This window comes from Phaethon lepturus, unplaced genomic scaffold, assembly GCF_000687285.1.
Source record: "Phaethon lepturus isolate BGI_N335 unplaced genomic scaffold, ASM68728v1 scaffold6193, whole genome shotgun sequence".
NCBI lineage: Eukaryota > Metazoa > Chordata > Aves > Phaethontiformes > Phaethontidae > Phaethon > Phaethon lepturus.
Window position 1 is genome coordinate 30,486 of NW_010526868.1, and position 21,367 is coordinate 51,852.

General features: G+C 40.2%; 1 protein-coding gene across 1 annotated transcript in view; it reads left to right on the top strand.

The window, feature by feature from the left end:
* Nucleotides 1-21,367, top strand: part of DOCK5 (dedicator of cytokinesis 5) — a 62,161-nt gene that overhangs the window by 13,056 nt on the left and 27,738 nt on the right. The window contains exons 6-27 of the mRNA XM_010283191.1: nt 806-941; nt 1,084-1,241; nt 1,941-2,022; nt 2,767-2,896; nt 3,571-3,640; nt 5,265-5,347; nt 6,000-6,125; nt 6,694-6,818; nt 7,173-7,271; nt 7,423-7,495; nt 8,394-8,497; nt 9,155-9,347; nt 10,183-10,280; nt 11,234-11,323; nt 12,449-12,549; nt 14,920-15,054; nt 15,780-15,891; nt 16,983-17,053; nt 18,048-18,154; nt 18,574-18,710; nt 19,432-19,533; nt 20,456-20,554. Coding sequence (XP_010281493.1) covers nt 806-941; nt 1,084-1,241; nt 1,941-2,022; nt 2,767-2,896; nt 3,571-3,640; nt 5,265-5,347; nt 6,000-6,125; nt 6,694-6,818; nt 7,173-7,271; nt 7,423-7,495; nt 8,394-8,497; nt 9,155-9,347; nt 10,183-10,280; nt 11,234-11,323; nt 12,449-12,549; nt 14,920-15,054; nt 15,780-15,891; nt 16,983-17,053; nt 18,048-18,154; nt 18,574-18,710; nt 19,432-19,533; nt 20,456-20,554 — 2,431 coding nt within the window. The remainder of the gene's footprint in view (nt 1-805; nt 942-1,083; nt 1,242-1,940; nt 2,023-2,766; nt 2,897-3,570; nt 3,641-5,264; nt 5,348-5,999; nt 6,126-6,693; nt 6,819-7,172; nt 7,272-7,422; nt 7,496-8,393; nt 8,498-9,154; nt 9,348-10,182; nt 10,281-11,233; nt 11,324-12,448; nt 12,550-14,919; nt 15,055-15,779; nt 15,892-16,982; nt 17,054-18,047; nt 18,155-18,573; nt 18,711-19,431; nt 19,534-20,455; nt 20,555-21,367) is intronic.

Consider the following 21,367-nt stretch of genomic DNA (forward strand, 5'->3'; position numbering starts at 1 on the left):
CAAATTCTGGTAGAGGCTCTAGATGGCTATTAATACAAAATGGTATAAATGACTGCGCAAGAGGATTTCCGTGGAAAGGGGGTAATTACAGCTTTCAGTCCCCATCAGAATGTGACTAGCCTGGCAGGTGGGCATGTAGCAGTTGGTTCTTCATATGCCAGCAACTTCTTTGACTTGGCAGGAAATCTTACCTGTCTTAATTCTGCAGAAATGTTGGCACATGATCGTATTTCCCATGGAGCACAATTTGTGCCTGGCTAGCTGCAGCCAGGATTTGGATGCTGGTTATGAACTAAACCGCTTTATCAGCAACTGAGTAAAACAATTCTGTCAGCCACCAAAACTCCACCTTTCATTGGTTTGTACAGAACAGGGATTGTCTCCAGAACTCATTTATCTGCCTGTCAGACTTGATTCAGGTCAAATAAGTCAATAAGAAGACAGCTTATGGCAAAGAACAATAGTTAGCCACAATCCATAAGCCTGATAGATATACAGATATACATACCCTTTTTTTTTTAAAAAAAAAACAAACCCAACCTTTAAGCGAGAACAAAGAAGATGTCGTTTTAGAATTAAGTTACCTGAGCAATTATTTTTCCCTTTAATGAGAAAGTGAAGGGTGTGGATAAGTATTTTGGGACAGAATAAATGAGCAACGTGATTATTAGGAGGAATGGAATTGGTGTGCATTTGCTGCCTAGTGCAATCCACAGGTTGATCTGTGGTTTGTGCTCTCTCAGTCACCTGTTTTGCTTGAGCATTGTGTTGCTTCTCTCATCCTTATTACTTGCATCCTACTCAGAATCCTAGGTTTGGACCTGGTTGTACGAGATGACAATGGGAACATTTTGGACCCAGATGAAACCAGCACAATCTCTCTCTTCAAGTCCCATGAAACTGCATCCAAAAGGATTGATGAAAGAATCCAGGAAGAGAAGGTACATCTCTTGCCTTTAGCCTCTTCAAGTAACTAGTACCCACTGTATTTTTACATTCCTCTTCAGGATACTGTGCTACTTTGGCAGCAGGACTAAGTTATTCTGTGTTTGTTTTTAATTGGAGTGCTCTCCTTCTTTGCAGTCCCTGCAACAGAATTTGGACCTCCGAGGGCAGCCAGTATTCAACACAACACATACATATAGCCTGTATGTAAACTTCAAGAATTTTGTCTGCAATATTGGAGAAGATGCAGAGTTGTTAATGAGCCTCTATGATCCTGATCTCTCCAAATTCATCAGGTAGGGGTTTTTTTGTAGATGCAATTTAGTCATCACGGTGGTCATTCTAAAGAAGCCAGTGGAGGTTAAAAAGGAAGATCCAGCAGGTGAGTTTTTCACTTCTGTTGGTTGCCGCCCCAGTGGCGATTTGGAAAGGGTTTATTTAATTTCAGATGAGATGGGAAGTCAAGGTTCTGAGCCCATACACTTCCCTTCTTAAAGCTGGGCATTTCTGTGATACATTAGTCAAAATCACAGACTGTCTCTTTATATTCTTACATTCCCCTACTGTTGTCACTAGGCTTGATGCATTTGATTAGTTGCTTCCCGTTAAATCATGTATATGCATGATGTTTGCTGTCAAGTCAGTACAAGTTCACACCTAAGAGCTGGGCATCTTGTACTGGTACAAGAAGATACGAAGAATTTTATCAAGGAAGCATGTATGTGGCAGGCACCCTCTGTCTCCATCATTGAAGCTATCAGGTGTGGACATGCCGTCAGAGTTATATAGGGAAGTAACTGAGCGTACCCATTCACATCGTGCCTGCCTTCTGCCTTCACTGCAATGACTCACTTCAGAGTCACGTTGGGATAGAAGATTTTGGCAGAATTTTTCAAATATTCCTAAAAGATTAAAATACTTCTGAGCTTTTGCCCAGGTAATGGGAATGTCAGGTGTTGATTTATTTAAGATCTTTTTTCTTCCTTTACCTGCAGTGAAAATTACCTGGTTCGTTGGGGCAGTAATGGGATGCCTAAAGAAATTGAGAAACTAAATAACCTTCAAGCAGTCTTTACTGTAAGTTACTGTATTTACAACCTGGAAATTCTTCCCCCATGCTGCAAACATCTGAGTTTTGGCTTCTTTCCCTCTGCCCTCACCCCACCCAGCAGAGGGGGTCCCATGGTGTTCTGGGATGTATTCATGGACACTTTAAGATCTTATAAGCAGCCTCAGAGGAATGTTTCTGAAAAGTACTTTTTTCTATATGTCAATCCAAAGCAGTAGTCAAGGTGTATTATTTTGCAATAGTGCTGTCAGTGGGTGTTGCTTACCCATGCATTCCTGAAAATTCTATTAGGCACTTCTCTGTTGGAGCTAACTGTACTGAAAATCTAGGCTTGAGATCATAGTTGTTTGTTGTTCATTGCTTTGCTGATCCTCCTCTTTGCAACAAGATGTGAATGGAAGAACTGCACATGAATGGAATAATTTCTGACGAGTAGCAAAGGTGGCGTAAACTAACTGCCTTGGCATCAGGATCTAGTATTTTGGCAATTAACATTACTTACTCTCCTTTCAGTACTGTTTCTGGGATGTGTTGTCAAAGAGTAGTGGGATGTTTAGAAATTGCTGTGTGGGAATTGCTAGTGTTTTTGTAGTATTTGGTTTTTTTCCTAGGGCTCAAAGGGTACTGGTTTTCTTTTTAAAAAAGTAATAATTTCCTTTTACATATGTGTACAATCTGACAAAAAAAATCTTTCTCTGTCTCCTTCCATTCATAAAGCAGATTGATACAACTTTATTTTAAATCATTTCTAGGATTTAAGCAGTTCTGACTTGATCAAACCAAAAATCAGTTTGGTGTGTCAGATTGTGAGGGTGGGGCACATGGAGCTGAAAGATGGGAAGAAACATACCTGTGGACTCCGGAGGCCTTTTGGTGTGGCAGGTATGACAAATTCCATCAGTGGAGAAAATAGCATGGCCCAGTGGCTGGGACAGTGGGCTAGAAATCAGGAAATATATGCTTATGTCAGCAAAACCTGCTAACCTCTTAGTGTCAGCATCTCTGGCTTCAAAACGGGGGTGCTGACACAGGGTTGTGTATAGTACCCCTTTGCGACCTTTAAATGAAAGTTGTATAAGAAGATGAAATACTGTTACTGTTAGCTTTTTGTTTTGTCACCCCCTAAAAAGATAACACAGTGCCATCAGTGCAATAGACTTCAGACCTTTATTAAAAAAGTCCTCATGACTAATGGGCTAAAGCGGGAGTTTTTAAAGGAGACTTGGTGAATGAGACATCCAATTCCTGTTCAATTCCTGTGACTTCTCGTGAAGGGACTTGCTGGAAATTTGTAGCGGAAAACAATTTCGAAATAATCAACATTTGAAATCTAAGTGTAGTGTCTTTGCCTTTAAATGCCAGAGTCCTACCACAGGCTGACATGCAATGAAAAGGTGCTTTTTAAAAAGTTAAGATGAAAGTGGTGCTCTTTATTTCTGTCGTGAGTGGCATTGGCCCAAAATAAGCAACTGTTGTTTCCATTCTGATAGGGGAAAGCTCCCTCTGTATTCTTTAGCAACTTGGCAAAACTGTGTGATAAACTTGTGTTGTTGCAGTGATGGACATAACTGATATCATACATGGAAAGGTGGACGATGAGGAAAAGCAACATTTTATTCCATTTCAGCAGTAAGTACCAGAATTCAGAGTTCATCACATATCTAGCTTATTTAAAACAGTTGTCCTCTGGAGAAGGACAAATTTGTATGGGAGCCTGGCAGTGTACCAAGGTCTCTACAAATAGATTAGCTTATGGCAGTAGTCAGCTCTTTGAAGGAAAAGATTTTTGTCAGTGCTCTGAAGCCTTTGTTCCCCTTGATTTTACATGTCTGTATGATAGGCAAAATTGCTGAGGGAGTTTTGGCAAATTGCTGGGTACCTGTAGCGCCTGAGGTAAGAAAGGAGAGCACAGTGCTACATGTTGTGGGGTCTGAGGGATGTGACCTTCAAAACTATTAGGAGGTTGAGAGGCAAGATATTCAGAAATACCTGAGCATAGGGAACACAGCTGCTGCTTGTCGCTGTTGTGCGGTGCTCTGTGTATTGTCTGCCTCTTAACTTTCCAGATTACCTTGTAAAGGTGAGTCAGAGGACTATAGGAAAGGGATTTCTCCCTTTTTCTGGGAAAGGAATTCAAGCCCCAATGTGTTTTGCATTTCTGTATTGCTCGTTAGACTTGTGTGTTCTGCTTGCTCTCTGATGGCTCACTTTTTCAGCACATTACAGCAACTAAAATGAAGCTTGTTTGGGTAGACTCGGCCATGTTGTTACAGTCCTAAATACAGCAATCCTTTTGGTGTAGCCATATGTTATTACAAGATATTTTCAGGATGATACTACGTTTGTTTTTTTTTTCCCCCCACTACCCTTTCAGGGCCTGAAAGGCTGGAAAGTTGTCTTTTCCTTTGCAGAATAATGTTAATCTGGTATCTTTTCTTGTTTGTTTGGGGGTTCCCCCCCCCCGCCCTGTTTTTCTTCTGTTCTAATGAGGCTGAGTTTAGATCCAAATCTGGACATCTCTACAAGGATGGGGAGCCTGTGAAGACATTGTTTTGTATATACTTTGGTTCATTATTGATGGTGTGGGTACAGGAGTGAAGTAGTGTTCAAAATCCAAAGCTCAATAGACGTTTGTGGCTAGGGATAGGTTCATCACTTGTGTGATCTCACAGCAGTCGCTAGTTACGTTAATTTATGACTAGTTAATCTACGTAGTCTCTTAGGGACAGCTCTGAGGCACACCTGAAGACAGGGCTCAGCTCATCTGATGGGAGTGCAAGGCTCTATATGCTGACCTGTTCCTGCGTGGTAGCGCATAGCTGGAGTTGTCCTCACAGGTCTGCAAGGCAGGCAGCCTGTGGATGGAGAACAAGAACTAACTAGAGCTGGCTATGTTTACTGTTGTCCTGAAGGCTGCTATTTCAGTATGATACAAGTGTAATCATGGAGTCTTTAGGTCAGTGTTACTTATCCTAAGCCTGAGCTGGCGTTGTGATGTATTTCCTAGTTTGAGAGTTTAAATGTATTTCCCTTGGGTTTGTGCAGGTGAAGAAGAAAAAAATATTCCCATGGAATCCTTTAGAAAAAGATATTTCTATGGAAAACAGTCAGCTGTTGTCCCACCCTCTTCGTGCAGAGCATGTGTTTGATGCTAGTTGTTCTGATTCCCCATCTCTATTGTTGTTCTCAGGATTGCCATGGAAACATACATCAGACAGCGACAGCTAATCATGTCCCCACTGATAACGTCCCATGTGATCGGAGAAAATGAGCCCCTCACTTCTGTCTTCAACAAAGTCATCGCTGCAAAGGAAGTGAATCATAAAGGGCAAGGTACAGCAGTTGGGTGAGAAGCTAATATAAAAACCTGGCGCGGGGAAGGGTTCCCCTTGCTTACAAAGGAAAATAAATGGCTTGTCAAAGTCCAGAGATCAGGGCTTACTGGAGTTTGCTACCTTCCCTGAGCCAAATGTATGGTCTTTGGAATAGTTGTCACCCCAGCACACTGGGAGCTAAAATAAAGGTAAAAACAGGAGCTGTTCTTCCTTGCATGAAAAGAGCTTCTCTAGCTGATGACGTATTTGCTAGTAATATAATATTTTGAAGATAAAACTGTTTATATAGACATAAAATATTTTTAAGTGAACATGGCTGATTGCATATTCTAAATGGCCTTGGGTTTAAACTGCATTATTCAGGATTCTTCTGAATAATTCTTCTGCTTGTGTGTCTGGTCTTTACTCAAATACACTAGCAGATTCATCTCAGAAAGTTTGTCTTTTACTTCAGAGAATCTACTTGCCCAATAAGGTCTTATTCAGCATTAGGGAGATAGAGAACTGGGCAAGTGAGAACCAGTTTGGGATATTTAAGGCATTGTTGCATGAAGGTCACATGAAGCAACAGTTTGCTGCTAAGCGTATGTGTAAATTTTATGTTTTTATACTATTTTTTCAGTAAAGAAGTGTTACCTTTCTTTTCTTAGGTCTCTGGGTCTCCCTGAAACTGCTTCCTGGTGATCTAGCGCAGGTTCAAAAGGATTTTTCCCACCTTGTAGACAGATCAACTGCTGTGGCTCGCAAAATGGGATTTCCTGAGATAATCCTTCCTGGTAGGTCCCATATGGCTCTACGCTTCCATGGAGTGAAAGAGCCAGGTGAAATTCTAGAATTTCTGCTGTGAACAGATTTATTTTAAAACTATCTGAAAACTTAGTCTAATTTTTCTTGAAATTTCTGGCTGATCTTTTATTTTTTATCAAATAATCACTTATTTGATACATAGGCTTCCTTTCTTATATTGAAAAATGGTAATGTGTCTGCTTTTTGGAAGAAAATTTCTGTTTAGTCAAAGAGACATTTTTGTTGCATATAGGTTTGACCCTGCTCTATTTAATCCATTCAAAGTGGGTTTAGCCCTATAGAGCTCGTTACGTGAAAAAAAAAAAAAGATGTTACGTAATGATGGAGGTTTATAAAAAGAAGAATGGTACATTTTAAAAGATTTTTTTATAATTTGAGATGAAGATGAAATGGTTTGATGTTGGGTGTTGTTAATTAGCTGGTATCGGTAAAGGCGAAGAAGAAGATAAGGATAACATAGTACCCAAGGATGTTAAATATTAGCCTGTAAAACTGTCTGTATGAGGAAAACAGCTCATTAAGTGCTATGAATTTTAGGTGATGTTCGAAATGATATCTATGTCACCCTGATACAAGGGGAGTTTGACAAAGGGAAGAAGAAGACTCCCAAGAACGTAGAAGTCACCATGTCTGTACATGATGAAGATGGAAATCTCCAAGAGGTATGATGGCCTTCGCAGGAGGTCATGAGGCTGCTGTGTTTGATAGATAATAGCTCTGGTCCATAGAATTTTATTTATCAGCTGTATGCAAGAACTGTGTGATAATGAACAAGAGATATTATAGGTGACCTTGGTGACCAAATTTGAATAATCACTGATTATTTTTTTTAATTTAATAAGAGAGGTTAGTGAATCTTTAAAGATTCTGTAAAACTTTCAAAGAGGTGACATGGGTTAAGTTACCTTGACTGTGAAGCATAGACAGTGAAAATTTCTGACCCAAGATACTTCTTGCTTTCATTCTAGACCTTACTTTTTCTTTCCCCCACACCCCCCTTGTCTTTTTGTCCAAAGAAAGCTATCCATCCTGGTGCCGGTTATGAAGGTGTCTCCGAATATAAGTCTGTTGTTTATTATCAAGTCAAGCAACCTTGCTGGTATGAAACTGTAAAGGTAGGAGTGTGTAATTTACAGTCTCGCTTCCTTTGTGTAGAAAATGGAACTAATTTAAAATCAGTAGGTGCATCAGTAACAGAATGTCCTGTAAATTGATGGGGGATAGAGAATGCTGGTGCTGCGTTTTTCATCGTATTATCATGTGCAGGTGTCCATTGCAATAGAAGAAGTCAGTCGTTGCCATTTGAGGTTCACTTTCCGTCATCGGTCATCACAGGAATGTAAGTATCAGAAAAGATGGTATGCAGTACTGTAGATCTACTGCTGTAGAACTACTGTACTCTTCCTACTCTCATTGAGATTTTCTGAGTATCCACCAAAGGTGTAGTGCTTGCATTCCTATTTATTTCCAGTGTTGTGGATTTTCTTGCAAGCAAAGAAAAATAACTCAAACTCTTTACAGCCTTAAAAAAAACATTTGGTGCTGGTTTTGTTCTAAAACAGAAATTAGATAGGGGGCAACATGTGAGCTCCCTTGAAAGACAAGTGTCAATGCTTATTGCTGCTTTGGCTTCTCAGTGTATAGTATTGTTTTTATTTAATTTATTTCAAGGCCTTCACAAAATTCAGTGCAAGGCCTGGTGGGCTTCTAATGGTCTTCCTGTATGAGGATTTCTCATTAGGTTAATGAAAAGCTAATGAGAAAGTTAGAGTCAGAAGTTCCATTGAACAACTTCAGAGCCCTGAAGCAAGATCAATAATGTGAGACTAAACCCTTGAAAGGCTCTCAAAAAAATTCTCTTAAGGTGCCTGGGAGATGCAGTGACATACTTCCACATCCATACCTCACAAGCAGATTTGCAAAATCCCAACCAAAATATCTATACAGTTATATATGTCCATCTTGCAGCTCAATTAACCACTAAAATTGTGTGGTGAGAGATGCTTCAGAGAGGATGTTTTTCTGTGTAGTTGCAGATACCTACTAAGTGCCTTGAGATGAGAGAGAAAGAGAGTGAACGCTTTCTTCTGTGGATCACAAAGTTTGCTAGCTCCATCACATTGTCCTGTGATGCTATTAAATAAAGAAGAAGCTGCACATAATTAGAGACCTGCCTTATGGATAGTGTGGGTATAAATAAGACAATTCCTAATAAAGATTTTTCTTTCTGTTTGCAGCTAGGGATAAATCTGAGAGAGCTTTTGGCATGGGCTTTGTGAAGTTGATGAATGCAGATGGAACAACACTGCAAGATGGCAAACACAATTTGATTGTTTATAAGGTAGCTTTGGCATTTGCAGTCTTCACTTTTGTTTAACTCTCTTGGCTGACTTTTTTTCCTAGTAATGTAAACATCATCATTGCAGAGATTTTTAATAATTTTTCTAGGATAATAGGACAGTAAGTTTTTTTTTTTTAATAAGTCACCCTCAGCTCTGCTTTCACTGATGGGTTTTCTGACTGCAAGTGCACAAATCTGGTACATCCTTGTGTGTATCTGTGTAGACCATTTTTCCTCTAACATCATTTGCCTAGATAGCATGCAACAAACAGGCCTCGTGAACACCTGCTTTGTAGGATCGGCGTGTGATGGGAAGAGAGACCTAGTGCCTTTAATCACAGTATGAGGAAAAAGTTAATACAGTGCAGTAGAAAGCCACGAAGTGAGGGGCGGTGGGGCGGGGGACCCTCCTAAACTCTGTGGCTTGAATCACTCTGAAAAGAGCTTAGTTCATTGGCAGTATGGGCAACATCTGTTCCCTAGAGTTAGAGGCCCAAACAGACAATGTGAGTAAATGGCTGTAGACATGAAAAGGTGTTTAAAGCCCTCTTTGGCTGTCACTGTGTTGAAGTGTGCCTGCAGATGAGAACTGCGAGAGGTCAGATGAGGTGTGCTCGGAGTGAGATAACCCGTGTCTTTGCTGTGTTCAACCAACAGGGTGATAACAAGAAAATGGAAGATGCTAAATGCTACTTAACTCTTCCTTGTACCAAAACGGAGATGGAGGAGAAGGAGGCCCCCTCGGGGAAAAACCTGCACCATCTAGCCAACTTCACACCCACTAAAGATAGTACGAAAGACAGCTTCCAGATTGCCACTTTGATCTGTTCCACCAAACTTACCCAGAACGGTAGGTCTTGCATTAGCAGCCTAGCTGTATCATGTTGTATATTTGAAGTAAAGAGGGCACTTTCTTTATGCAAATTTTTTGGTGTTGGAGCATGCATGGGCATAGTGCTTTAATCTTGCTGTTTCTTGTGTCAATGGCAGCTCAATCCCAGTAGCGTTGGCATCATGTTGCCAGTACAAGCTACAAAGATGTTTATGCAGCCACTAGAGACCATGTCACATGAATATTTTGTCCAAAATACCAATGTTAAATCAAACAGGTTTAGGTAGTAAAGGTAGTAAATGAATTTAGTTTCAGAACAGAGGCGATACGTACATATTTCATTAACACAGAAGATGTGTGTGAAACCTGCCAGACTTTCAAAGGAAAGCCTCAACTGTAGTTTGTAACTAAACTTGAGGTCCTGGGATATGCCAGAACTGTGATAAACAGCTCTGCAGCTTAATGTCATTTATACAAGAGGTTTCAATTTTAAGAACCATCTCCAAGAGGCTGCTCTAAAGTAAACAGAAGCATTAGTAAGAAAAGTCATGCACTCTAATAAAATTTCTAGCTTGAGATACCTTCTCTTGAGTGAATGAGAAGCCTGCAAAATTGTCTACAAAGTGCTTTGTGTTATCAAATTACACCAAGGTTTCCATCCATAGAAAAACTTAACTTTCTTGCCAAGACAAAAGAACCATCTCAAGGTAATATTCTATACATCAATGTGACTTTTCCTTGTAAGCTGATTCTAAAAATAACCCCTACTACTTGTCCTGTATTCTTCTGCAGCCGTTAAGTCAGCTGTGTTGTTGTAATCTGTTTCTAACTGCTGATGTTCTGTCCTTGCTAGTTGACCTGCTGGGTTTGCTGAACTGGCGTTCTAACTCTCAGAACATAGCTCACAACCTAAGGAAGCTAATGGAGGTGGAAGGAGGAGAAATTGTAAAGGTATGCATGGAGTCTCCTTGTTACGCAGACACTTGCATGTGTGCTTGATGTTGACCTTGAAGGGTTGTAATTGTGTCATATCCAAAAACTCTCTATATAGGCTAGGAGAGCTGTTCTAGCTGCTGAGCAACAGAACAGAAGGTGTACTTTGCCCCAAGAGCTCTCATTAGTGGAATTCATCAGAATTACAGAAGTTAAATGTTACCTGGATCAGGGAGATAGTGGTGACTTTATTTGCCCCTGTATCCTTACAAAATAGAATATACATTCAAAGCCTAACTTCTAATTTTCAGTAGTGGCTCTGGACCTCCTTTGTGAATAGGGACTTGCTGTGGATCTAGGAACAGAGTGCAGAGAAGGCCCAGGGAGCCTTCATATGTGCTGGAGTACATATGTACAGGGGTACTGTGGGGAATAGACCTGAAATGTGGGGAAGCGCCACAGAAAATAGTCTGCTGAATGTTTTAGGAGGTAAGACTTCCTGTGGTTCCCGGTGTGGATCTTTTGGGATTATGCAAGGTCATGGTTTTACTTAGCTGAACAAATAAAGTAAATGCTGTGTTGTTGCAAACCAGTCTTTATGTAAAATGTCATACCTTAGTATAGTGTATGTGGTTGATTTGGCCCAGCACAAGCTTAAACTGTATGGACAGAATTAGGTGTATTCAGTAGGTCTCTTGCTAGATAAAAAGGCAATAGAAAAGTGGAGCCATTCAGAGCTGATAAGAAAAGATCCTCCTTGCTATAGTGAGGGAGAATAGTGTAATGATCATGACAAGCATGTGAATGAATACAGGACTAAGATCCCTTTTTAACTGTTCTTTCAGGGACAGCTTTTACAGTTCAACTGGGCTAGGCTGGAAGGGGAAAAATGAACCGAAAGAGTAGGCTCTTGTGCAGGATTCCCAAAGTGGTTGTCTTCTCTGACCCTTTTACTATTTTTTCCCCTCTAGTTTTTGCAAGACACTCTTGATGCACTTTTCAACATAATGATGGAAATGTCAGAGAATGAAACTTATGACTTCCTTGTGTTTGATGCACTGGTGAGTGAATCTTCTTTTGTGGATTTAGAGTATCATTTTTTTTCAGCCACGTTTTCAGTCTGTTCCTGATGCTTCCTTTAGATGAATGATTGGTATTTTGCTTTGAGAAATAAATTACGTTTAAACACTTCTTAAGGCATTTTCAGGAGCTAGGATGGAGATATGCGTTGAGCTTTTTAGTAACCACAGTGAAAACAGTAATAAACCTTTACATAATTTACAATAATTTCTTCAGATAACTTCTTGCATTAAGGCAATTTACAGAAGAGAAAAGCCATATTATCTATCTGAAGCACAAAGTTAAATGAGTTGTTCAGAGTCGTGATGGTGAAGGATATGTGGCTGTGGTGGGAATAGAACGTATGTACCCTAAATCCTAGCTCAGTACTTAGGCAGTGGGGATGACTGGTCCTCTGAACTTTTAAAGAAGGATTGTAATGACTGACTAAAAGACTCCACAAGGAGTTTTCTGCATCATCTGCTTAGTATGTGTGTGAAAGGCACTGGCTTTGGTGTGCAGTGCAGTGACAAAGCTGTGTGCTTCATGCTGGTCGACAAGTATATACTTGACAGTTCAGGCAGAAATATGAAGTCAGATGCATTCAGCTGACATTGGTCGGAGGAGTGAACATAGGGGGACAGAATGGCCTGGCTCGAATACGTGTCATTATAGTAACAGGACTGAGCGCTTGCTATGAGTATAAATCAGCAGAATCTCAAGTTTTAGCTTAAAAAGCATCATTTCTTATCTTTGAAGAACGACCTTCAGCAGCTCTGTGCCTATTTAACCTGTACTATGGCAGTGTCACATAAAGACTGTGAGCAGTGCTGCTTCCTCTATCACCGTTGTTGCTTTGAGAAGTAGCTCCCTTTATCTGTAAGATTTTCTGTCCAAATGCTGCTATGACCTACCTTCCCTCTGAGCAATGATGTAGTTGCACACACCACAGTATTTAATCACGATTAAATATGAATAACACTATCTGTAGCATTAATGCTGTTGGAAAAAACACACACACGCAAACTCTGACCCAGCAAAATAAATGACATGCAATTAGAGACAGTTATGTTCGAGTTAGAGGTTATGTGGCTCTGTACATCTGTTTCCTTTTGAATTTTTGGCAGGTATTTATTATTTCTTTGATTGGAGACATCAAGTTCCAGCATTTCAACCCTGTACTTGAAACTTATATTTACAAGCACTTCAGTGCAACCCTGGCATATGTGTAAGTATTGGTAACCACAAACCCACAGGCTGTCATTCAGACAGTGTCTCGTTGATCGTTTTGGTAAACTATGTTAATGTGATAAAGGCAGCATAGACCAGACAAGAGTGTTCTGCCCTATTCCCCTCTGCTTTCAGGAGAGAAAGAAACCCTGTAATTACCCTCTTTACCCTGTAAAAAGTTTCTGTTGTAAGATTTTTTTTTTTCTGTATGGAAAAGACGCTGCTATCATGGAAAATCCTGTATCAGACTGTGTGATTCAGACTCTCATTTGACCTGTAGTCCTCTGTGTGTGTGTTTGTGTTATCAAAGCATCTTCATGTTTTTCTGCCTGATTTCCTTCTGAAAACAGATTTAATGCAGTCAGTCGATATACATCTCTCCCTGCCAACTTTTGAGTGTTTTGGTCTGGTATTGCTGCTAAAAGATTGGCAGTGGGGATAGGGGTGGTGGTTACGGGTATGTGCAGAAGGCAACAGAAAATACCCTGTGTCGCTATGCAGAGGGGCAGGGGTGGAAATTGGTGAAGGAACGCAAATTCATAAGAAATCTGGTCTGATAGGTATTGCTGCTCATGGAACTGTTTTGTCTTGCCAGTATCTGCCTCAATGTTTTCAATCCACCCCAACCCAAAAGTACGTTGAGCAGAAGAAAGTTTGAAATGGTCCATATGCTTGGTACTCTGTGCTACAATTTTAGGGCTATGTTTGAATGAGGTCACAGGGAGCAAAAGCAGAACCATACGTGGCCAAAATAATATGAGCAACATTGTGGTTGTGTAGCAGAGGTAAGAATGGTGTTCACCTCCACTCCCTGCCTACAGCCAGGCAGGTTGAGGAGGCCACAGACTTCAGAAAAGGGCTGAATGTCATGGTGGGGTTTAAACATGCGGATTACCTGAGATTACACTTACTTATTGAAACTCTCTCACATAGACTTGTCAGTTGTTTAGAAGAAATTTGCAATTCTTCACATTTGGATGCGTGAGTAAGGACAGTGGGAGTAATTCTGTTTCCTTGTAGTGTTTTTATCTGTGGAACTCAAAGCAGTTTAAAAAATTCAGCTCACAATCATTAGTCCTATTTTATCAGGGAAGGAAAAGCTGATGTGCAGAATTTATTTAGGTACATGTGAAAATTTAGTTCTTTTGGTCAACCTGTTGACTTCATGTGCTTAAAAATGAGGCATTTGTTTAAGTGCTATAGGTAGTCATGGCTTACATGCCCAAGGATACCCAGGAAGTTGGTGGAGAAGCCAGGAATAACATCCAGACCTCTTGATTTAACCAGCTCCTTGATCTAGCACCCCGCAACCCAAAGGTCATTATCCTCATGGTAACAGGCCACTAAAAAGTTAAAACTGAGGCCAATAGGAAGGGCAAAACCGGACACCAAACTCCTTTTCCCTTCTAAAAATATCTTATTTTTACTGATACTGAGTATTCAGCCTCTTTTGATGGCTGTCAATCTAAAGATAATTCTGTGAGGAAACCTGATTCCACAAAGCTCTGAAGTCCCTATCTCCTGGATTGCTTTCTTCTTCCCTGCCCTGGCCCCACAATCGCTGCTTGCATATTATTTCCATTCCTTCTTCCCTGTAACCTATGGAAGAATCATCATTCTTACTTAGCTGAGCTTAGTTGTTCTCTTGCCTTTCTTTCTAGCTTAGCTTGACAATGCGAAATCTGCATAATGCCAAGTGGACTAAAATATTATACAGCATCCTTTGTGTGCTCCACATGCCAGAATTTGACAAAGCAGGGAATTGGGTGCTGGGTATATGGCAAATAGAGCAAGCGAGTGCAAAAGATGTTGTATACTTAGCTGTCACTCACACACCGCTTTGGGTGCTGTGAGTTGTTTAATGAAGAGAAGAGGATTTTGCCTGGATATTAGCTGCCATAGCGCACTCAGATCCTGATCCTCTCATTCGTCAGAGACTAGATAGCAAATACTCATAATGTGTTTATGCAACTTCTGTCCACAGCTCTCAAAGCACTCGGTAAGTATTGCCTCAGAAGAACTTTGTGCTCCACACATGAGAATGCTAACACATGGAAAAGCTGCTAGTCCACTTTTAGTAGTAATGCGTTTTCCAGCTTTCTGAACACTTCATTTTACGGAAAAAGCAAAGCAGGTTAAGAAGCTGGAATTTGTAGACAAATTTGTAGACTTTTCTGAGAATTCGTGTACTGGTTATGAAAATCTGGCATCCCATAAAGCCAAATATTTCAGAAGGAAATAGGCTGTGAAGAGGAACCCGTGTCTGTTACCTATTTATTAGACTGCAGTTCTGCTCTGGAATAAGGAAGCTGGACTTAGACAGAAACTTAACTGTGTCTCTATTCTGCTTTTTGTTTTATTTCCAAAGGAAACTTACCAAAGTACTGAACTGTTATGTGGGAAATGCTGATGACTCCAGCAAGACGGAATTGCTATTTGCTGCACTGAAAGCCTTGAAGTACCTTTTTCGATTCATTGTTCAGTCACGTATATTGTACCTGAGGTGAGACCAAGGTCATTGCCATCCTTATGTCTCCTTTTGGAAGTCAGTGGAGTTACTTCCAGTCAACACCACTGCAAGGGATGTTCTTCAGCATATCCTCTATCCTTGAATTATTAAGAGGAGTATCCTTCTGCTCTTTGTCTACAGCTGGAGTAAATAAGTTGAGTAAAAATTGAAATACCTACTTTGAAGAGGAGAATCCTTTTAGTCACCTGTAGCATGCTATAAGCAGCATATGGTAGTGCTGAAAAGGAAGGATTTATTTGTTTTAAAAAATTAAAATGTGGAATGACTTTCTCATTTTAAGAAACTTTAAGAAACACATGCACACACGGTTACTTGTTACATGAGGTGAGGACAATATGTTGTTCTGGTAGGGTATGGTCAATGACAGTGATTTTACCGTTTCCAAAGATCTACAGTGAATGTTTGGAATCCTTTCCCGTGTTCATTCTGACTTCTTTATTTAATACGGAATGAACTACTTGATTCTTGGAACCCAAGCAGAATTTGATGCAATGGCAGTTTAAAAAGTGCAGCTTTTCCCTTATAAGAGATTTCAACAGGAAATTACTGCAGAATCCCCAATGCCATTTTTACAGTCATGTCTTTATAGAAGGATATTGCATTAAGATGTTGTTCCATAGGATGAAATCATATTTCAGCTGCTCTGACACTGTTAGCCTAGATTTATGTGTATAACTAGCTCTTTCTGTTCTTTGTAGGTTTTATGGGAAAAGTGAAGATGGGGATGAATTTAATGATGCAATACGCAAGCTGTTCCTCTCCTTCAATGTCCTCATGGACCGGCCGTTAGAGGAGGCTGTCAAGATTAAGGTATGCCTAATCTGCAGGGAGAGGTAATATCTTTTATTAGATCAACTGATACAGTTTGGGGGGGGTCACAGGCAGAAAAAGGGACAAGCTTTGAGGCACGTAAAACTCATTCAGATGAGTCACATCATCTCTGAACGTCTGTTTTAATGAACAGTGTGTGGCAGGAAAGGAATATTTAAACCCCAAAGTTTATCAAATAAAAATGAGAGCTGTGGCTTTGCTGAAAACCCTTCAGCACCTGCTAGGATGAAAGGTCACAATCAATGACGATGTAATCTACTGCAGTGTGGAAGACACTTCAGCCAGTAATGCCAAGCTTGAGGGTGATGGAGGTAGAAATGTTAAACTACTGCAAAAAATCAATGTGATGCTGGGAATGAAACTAATGAAAAAACAAATTATTTCTAAATGTATCTTAGATTTTATACTTGCTTGTTTTTCTGGTGTCAACTGGATTATGAACCTTCTGTGTATGCTCTGAGGAGGAGCAGAGCAGCCATGCAATGAAGCTGATAAATTGCTAAAGGCAATGAGGCCTTTAGATTGCTTTCTTTGTCTCAGTTCTTCTTGCCCAACTTTGATTCTCATGCAGTCAAGAGTACCTGCTGACAACAGCCATAGAACATCACAGAGACACCTTTAGTTGCTCTTGCACCTAGTTGTCTGGAACCTACATTTATGAAAGCCATATTACTACCTAGATAACTTACTACTGTGTCTGTGGACATGCTAAAGTTTGCAGAACACTGAGTCAATTTGACTAGTGCTTTTCATGTCAGGCTATAAGGACCTTAACCCCTGGAGCTGCAGGATGTTTGGAAAAACAAAAGAACTTGGCTACGAATCTCTTCTCCTTCACCTTTTCCGCTCTGCACTGCAGATGTGTGGTTGCTGGAGGCTCCTTGGATGCATAAATTTGATCTTAAGCCATTTCCTTACAGGTGTCCGCATATTTGCTCTTGACAAAAACTAGATTTGCCATGTGAGCTGTGGCCCATGTCGTTGAGAGCTTACATCCTTTTAGAATGAACTAGCTAGTCTAACTCGGTTTCCATCTGTGTTTCATGTCCTTTTTTTTTTTTTTCTTGCAGGGTGCAGCTTTAAAGTATTTGCCAAACATCATAAATGATGTCAAACTAGTATTTGACCCTGTTGAGCTCAGGTAACCATATTAAATTTGTTTGTCCTCTAAACCCAGCTCATCTGTTGGGGGGAATTTTGGAAACTTTCCTAAAAGCAGCCACTTTGATTATGACATGATAATGCACATACTGTGCATGAATTTGAGGAATTGCTTGCAGGTATTCAAAGAAAGTCAGTTGAGTTCAAAGGAATCCATGCATCTCAACTGCTCTTTCTTAGGCACTTTGAGATATTACTTAAAACCAAAATTGGAGGACTGGGGAGTGATACGTTGAAATGTTGTGCAAGTTTCCACCAATTCTTAATGATTGCTTCTGAGGTAAACCAAAATGAGTGGCAGAGGCATAGCCTTGGTCAGGAAAACAAAAGTTGTATTTATTCAGGAAATTCACAACACTCTGGATTTCTATTCTTTGGTGTTCATAGCTTTGCCCAGAACCTCCCAACCATGCCTCCTTCTTCTGACACAAATAATTTGCTCGTGAACAGTAGACAGACAGCAAATGTACATGGAATTTAATTTAATGGAATCTCAGATTGAAATGGGTCATCACTCTTGATGAAAGGGCCATCTGGAAGGATGTGCTCCTGCCGTTGTATACAGCAGCGTTTCAAGTTTCAGCAGTGGTCTGCTGAAGCTTTGCAAAATTCTGCTTTCGTTTTGTATGGAAGTAAGTACAATTATCTTATGCTGGCACTGGAGGGCAGATAGTACTGCCTATTTATAAGCTTTTGTGATATATCTAGTGTGTCTTGGGATGCAAGCTTCATTTTAAGAGGTTTAAGCCTGCTGTTTCAGAATACTGTTCAGTTTTGCTAAAAGTCCTGAGCTAAGTTTCTTGAAAATAAGTTAGGGCTCCATAGTAATTTGCCTGGAGACCACTTGCAGGTAACGTGTCCACACAGTGACAAAACTGCTTGACTTACGCAGGTGCAGAACAGTGTAAGTGTAGGGTGGAATCACATTGGGTGAAAATGCTGACCATCTGCTTACTTTGTGGTTTGCACGCTAGCGTCCTCTTCAGCAAGTTTATCCAAAGTATTCCTGACAACCAGTTAGTTCGACAGAAGCTAAACTGCATGACCAAGATAGTCGAAAGTGATCTGTTTAAACAGTCCGGTAAGTAGCAGACTGAAGTCTCTGGATCTTGTGTGGGGCCACCCACCCCTAAAAATAAAAATATCTTTCAAGTTCACATGCGTCAGTTATTGGTGGTAGTCTACAGTTAAATCCATCTTTAGAAATATTCCTTGCCACAGAACAACTGAAACATTTTTTTTGCTGTTCAGTCTTTATACGGTGCTTAATACCGTAGGATCCTGATCCAGTGTGTTGATTTAAGAGGCAGAAGGTGAGTGCACTACTACAGGTTATTTATGACTCTCTCTAGTCTGCTAGTGGTAACTCAAGTGGATTTAAGCATGTTTTGGTGTCCAAGATAAAACTATGAGCAGAAAGCTACCGTGTGTTACCCATGTATATTGAATGCTGAAGAACTTCCTGAAACCAACAAGATGCAGTGCTCTTTCATTTTTTAGAGTGCAGAGATGCTCTTCTGCCGCTACTAATAGATCAGCTAAGTGGCCAGTTGGATGACAATTCAAACAAGCCTGACCATGAGGCCTGCTCACAGCTACTTAGCAATGTTCTTGAAGTCCTGGATCGGAAAGATGTGGTGAGCATGAACTGTCAAGGGTGCAAATTAAGGTTAATTCTTCTTTTGAGAAGTTATGGCAAAGAAGTGTTCTCAACTTACGTTGTAAAGAATTATAAAGTTCTGATGTTTACAGAAATTGCTTGCATTGCTGTATAGTTCTTTGAATCTCTGCACATAAAGTAGCGGTGTCTAAAAAGGAGCCATGAAAGGTTGAATTAGTGGTTATCACTACAGTACAAATAAGCAATTGCTTTCCTTTCTAGGGACCAAAATGTTACTCCGAACTACTTTGGTGACTTGTTGAACTATTTAGAGCAAGTCATAAAAGTATTTGTTTTCTTGTTTTCTTTGCTGTAAAATAGGGACAACGATCCTTATTCAGTTGGGAGAATACAGTTACTTGCCATATTAATCATGGAAATTGATTCTAAGTTGCTGTGAAAAGAATAGTTTGAACTGAAGAGCTGTTCAGGGAAAACAAAGCCAAATCAAAGCACCAGCTTCAGTTTAGCAACACCAGGATAAACTAATGAGGCTGATATAAATCCACTATGCTAGTTCTCCACGTAGTGTATATCTATAGTATTTGAATCGATTACTCGTGTGTTTTTAAATCTGCTTTTTTAGATCCTCTAGTAACAATTCACCACTGTCAGGGCAGTCCTCACACACAGGGAGCACTCTGTAGAACAGTGTACATTAAGAATTGTCTCAAATATTCCTTATTTAACATCCCCAGGGGCCCACTGCTGTCCACATCCAGCTCATCATGGAACGCCTGCTAAGGAGAATAAACCGCACGGTGATTGGAATGAGCAGACAGTCTCCACACATCGTGAGAGTCTTTTACTTGCTTCAGTTATTACTTTACCATTTGTTATAGTGGAATTTACTCTCCTGGGAGATTTTGGTGTGTAGCAGTGGTTTATGAAATCATCTTTCCGTTTCCTGTGGGGCTTCTGTGCCACTGAAACATGGCTTTTGCTGGTTTTCTGAGACCAGGTATTAGGATATAAATTGTCATACTCCAGCAGCAGTCTGAACTGAGTCACAGTTTGCTGTGATTTCAAGTTCCTTTGGGCCCACGTGCACAGAGAATTTGGTTTCAGTGCAGTTTCTAATACACAAGGAGTCTTTGCTGAAAAAATGCTCTTTTGTCACCTTGGCTGAATAGGATTAAATGCTGAAGGATGAGGCATCTCTAAGGGGCGTTTCTGACTTCTGTGTGGCATCTTAGAAGGTGTAAGCAAGTTAGTATGTTTTAATTGGCCCTGTACTTCATGTACAGAAAGATGCAAAAATCAAGAGCAGGGTTTATATGGCAATATCTTATTTTTGATAACTCTAAGGTCACATTAATGCTATTACCAATATGTCAGCCATGAGAATTACAGTTGGCCGTAGTAAGTCCGAAAATCATAGAATTATTTAGGTTGGAAAAGACCCTTAAGATACAACGAAGTGGTTTGTGTATATATGTGTGTGTATGTATTCCATTGTTTGGAGGATGTGTTTTTCTTGCAAACTGTGATCCCTGAGGAGAAAGCAAGCTGTACCCAGACTTCATACTTGAAATTTAGGAAGTCATGACTAGTCTGGGGTAGAGGACTAAACAGTCACACAGACTGATGTCAGGAAATAGATAAGCAGGACTGTGATCAGTGATATTCGATTAGGCAGAACTCTGAAAGCACATGCCACACTTTGAACTTACAGTGCTTAATACAAGTAAATAATAAAATGTTTTGTTTTTCCAATTCTAGGGTATTTTTGTGGCCTGCATGACAGCCATCCTGAGGCAGATGGATGATTTCCATTACAACCATTACATCAATACTTTCAAAACCAGGCAGGACATTATTGTAAGTCAGCCTGGCTGAGGGATTAGCTCAGTCCATAAAGAATTACACTCTGCTTCTGAAAGGTCATTTCAAGTTACTGTATTCAGTTTGGAGTGATTATACTGCATTCATCAGCAATGACTTACTGGCACCTAATGCCACAGCCACTGGGCATATATTCACATCACCCCTGCTAGGTATACACAGTGGATGTTGCTGACTCAGTAGAGCCTGAGAATAGCATTTATAGCATTGAGTATAAACATGCTTAATGACTATTTAAGTCTGTGCAAGTAAAAAGTCAGGAACCCCAAGAGTGAAGGAAGATGAAAAAGAAAAGCATTTTTCCCCCTCTTGCTCTCACTGTATCTCTTTTGTGACCCTCTTTTCTCTAATTCTTTCTCCTCCTCTAAAGTTTAATTTAAATGTTTTAGTCTTGCTTTAGTGGGCAGCAATGCAAATAGTTCCCTCCATCTTAAAAACTGTGTACAATTCATGTCCCCAAAGACTTTCGATATGAAACGAGGTGAAACATTAGGTTTGTAATTTTTTGGAGGCAGTTAGAATTAACAGCTGTGTCCACATTTTTCTCCAAACTGCCCAGAACAAATCAGAACCAAACGCAGTATTTATGCAAGCCTCTGAAGCATGACACAGCAATTGTTCTGGCTTTTTTTTGTCCCCCATTCTCCCTGTTTTGCAACTTAGAAGTGCTTGCTTATTTAAATACTGTCTGGGGAAGAGCCTGGAGTTGGGTTCTTCCTGTAAAAGCTAGATTAAAATCCACAAGAAGGTGTTTGTAATTCATTTTGGATGGCAAGGTGATCTCTCTTT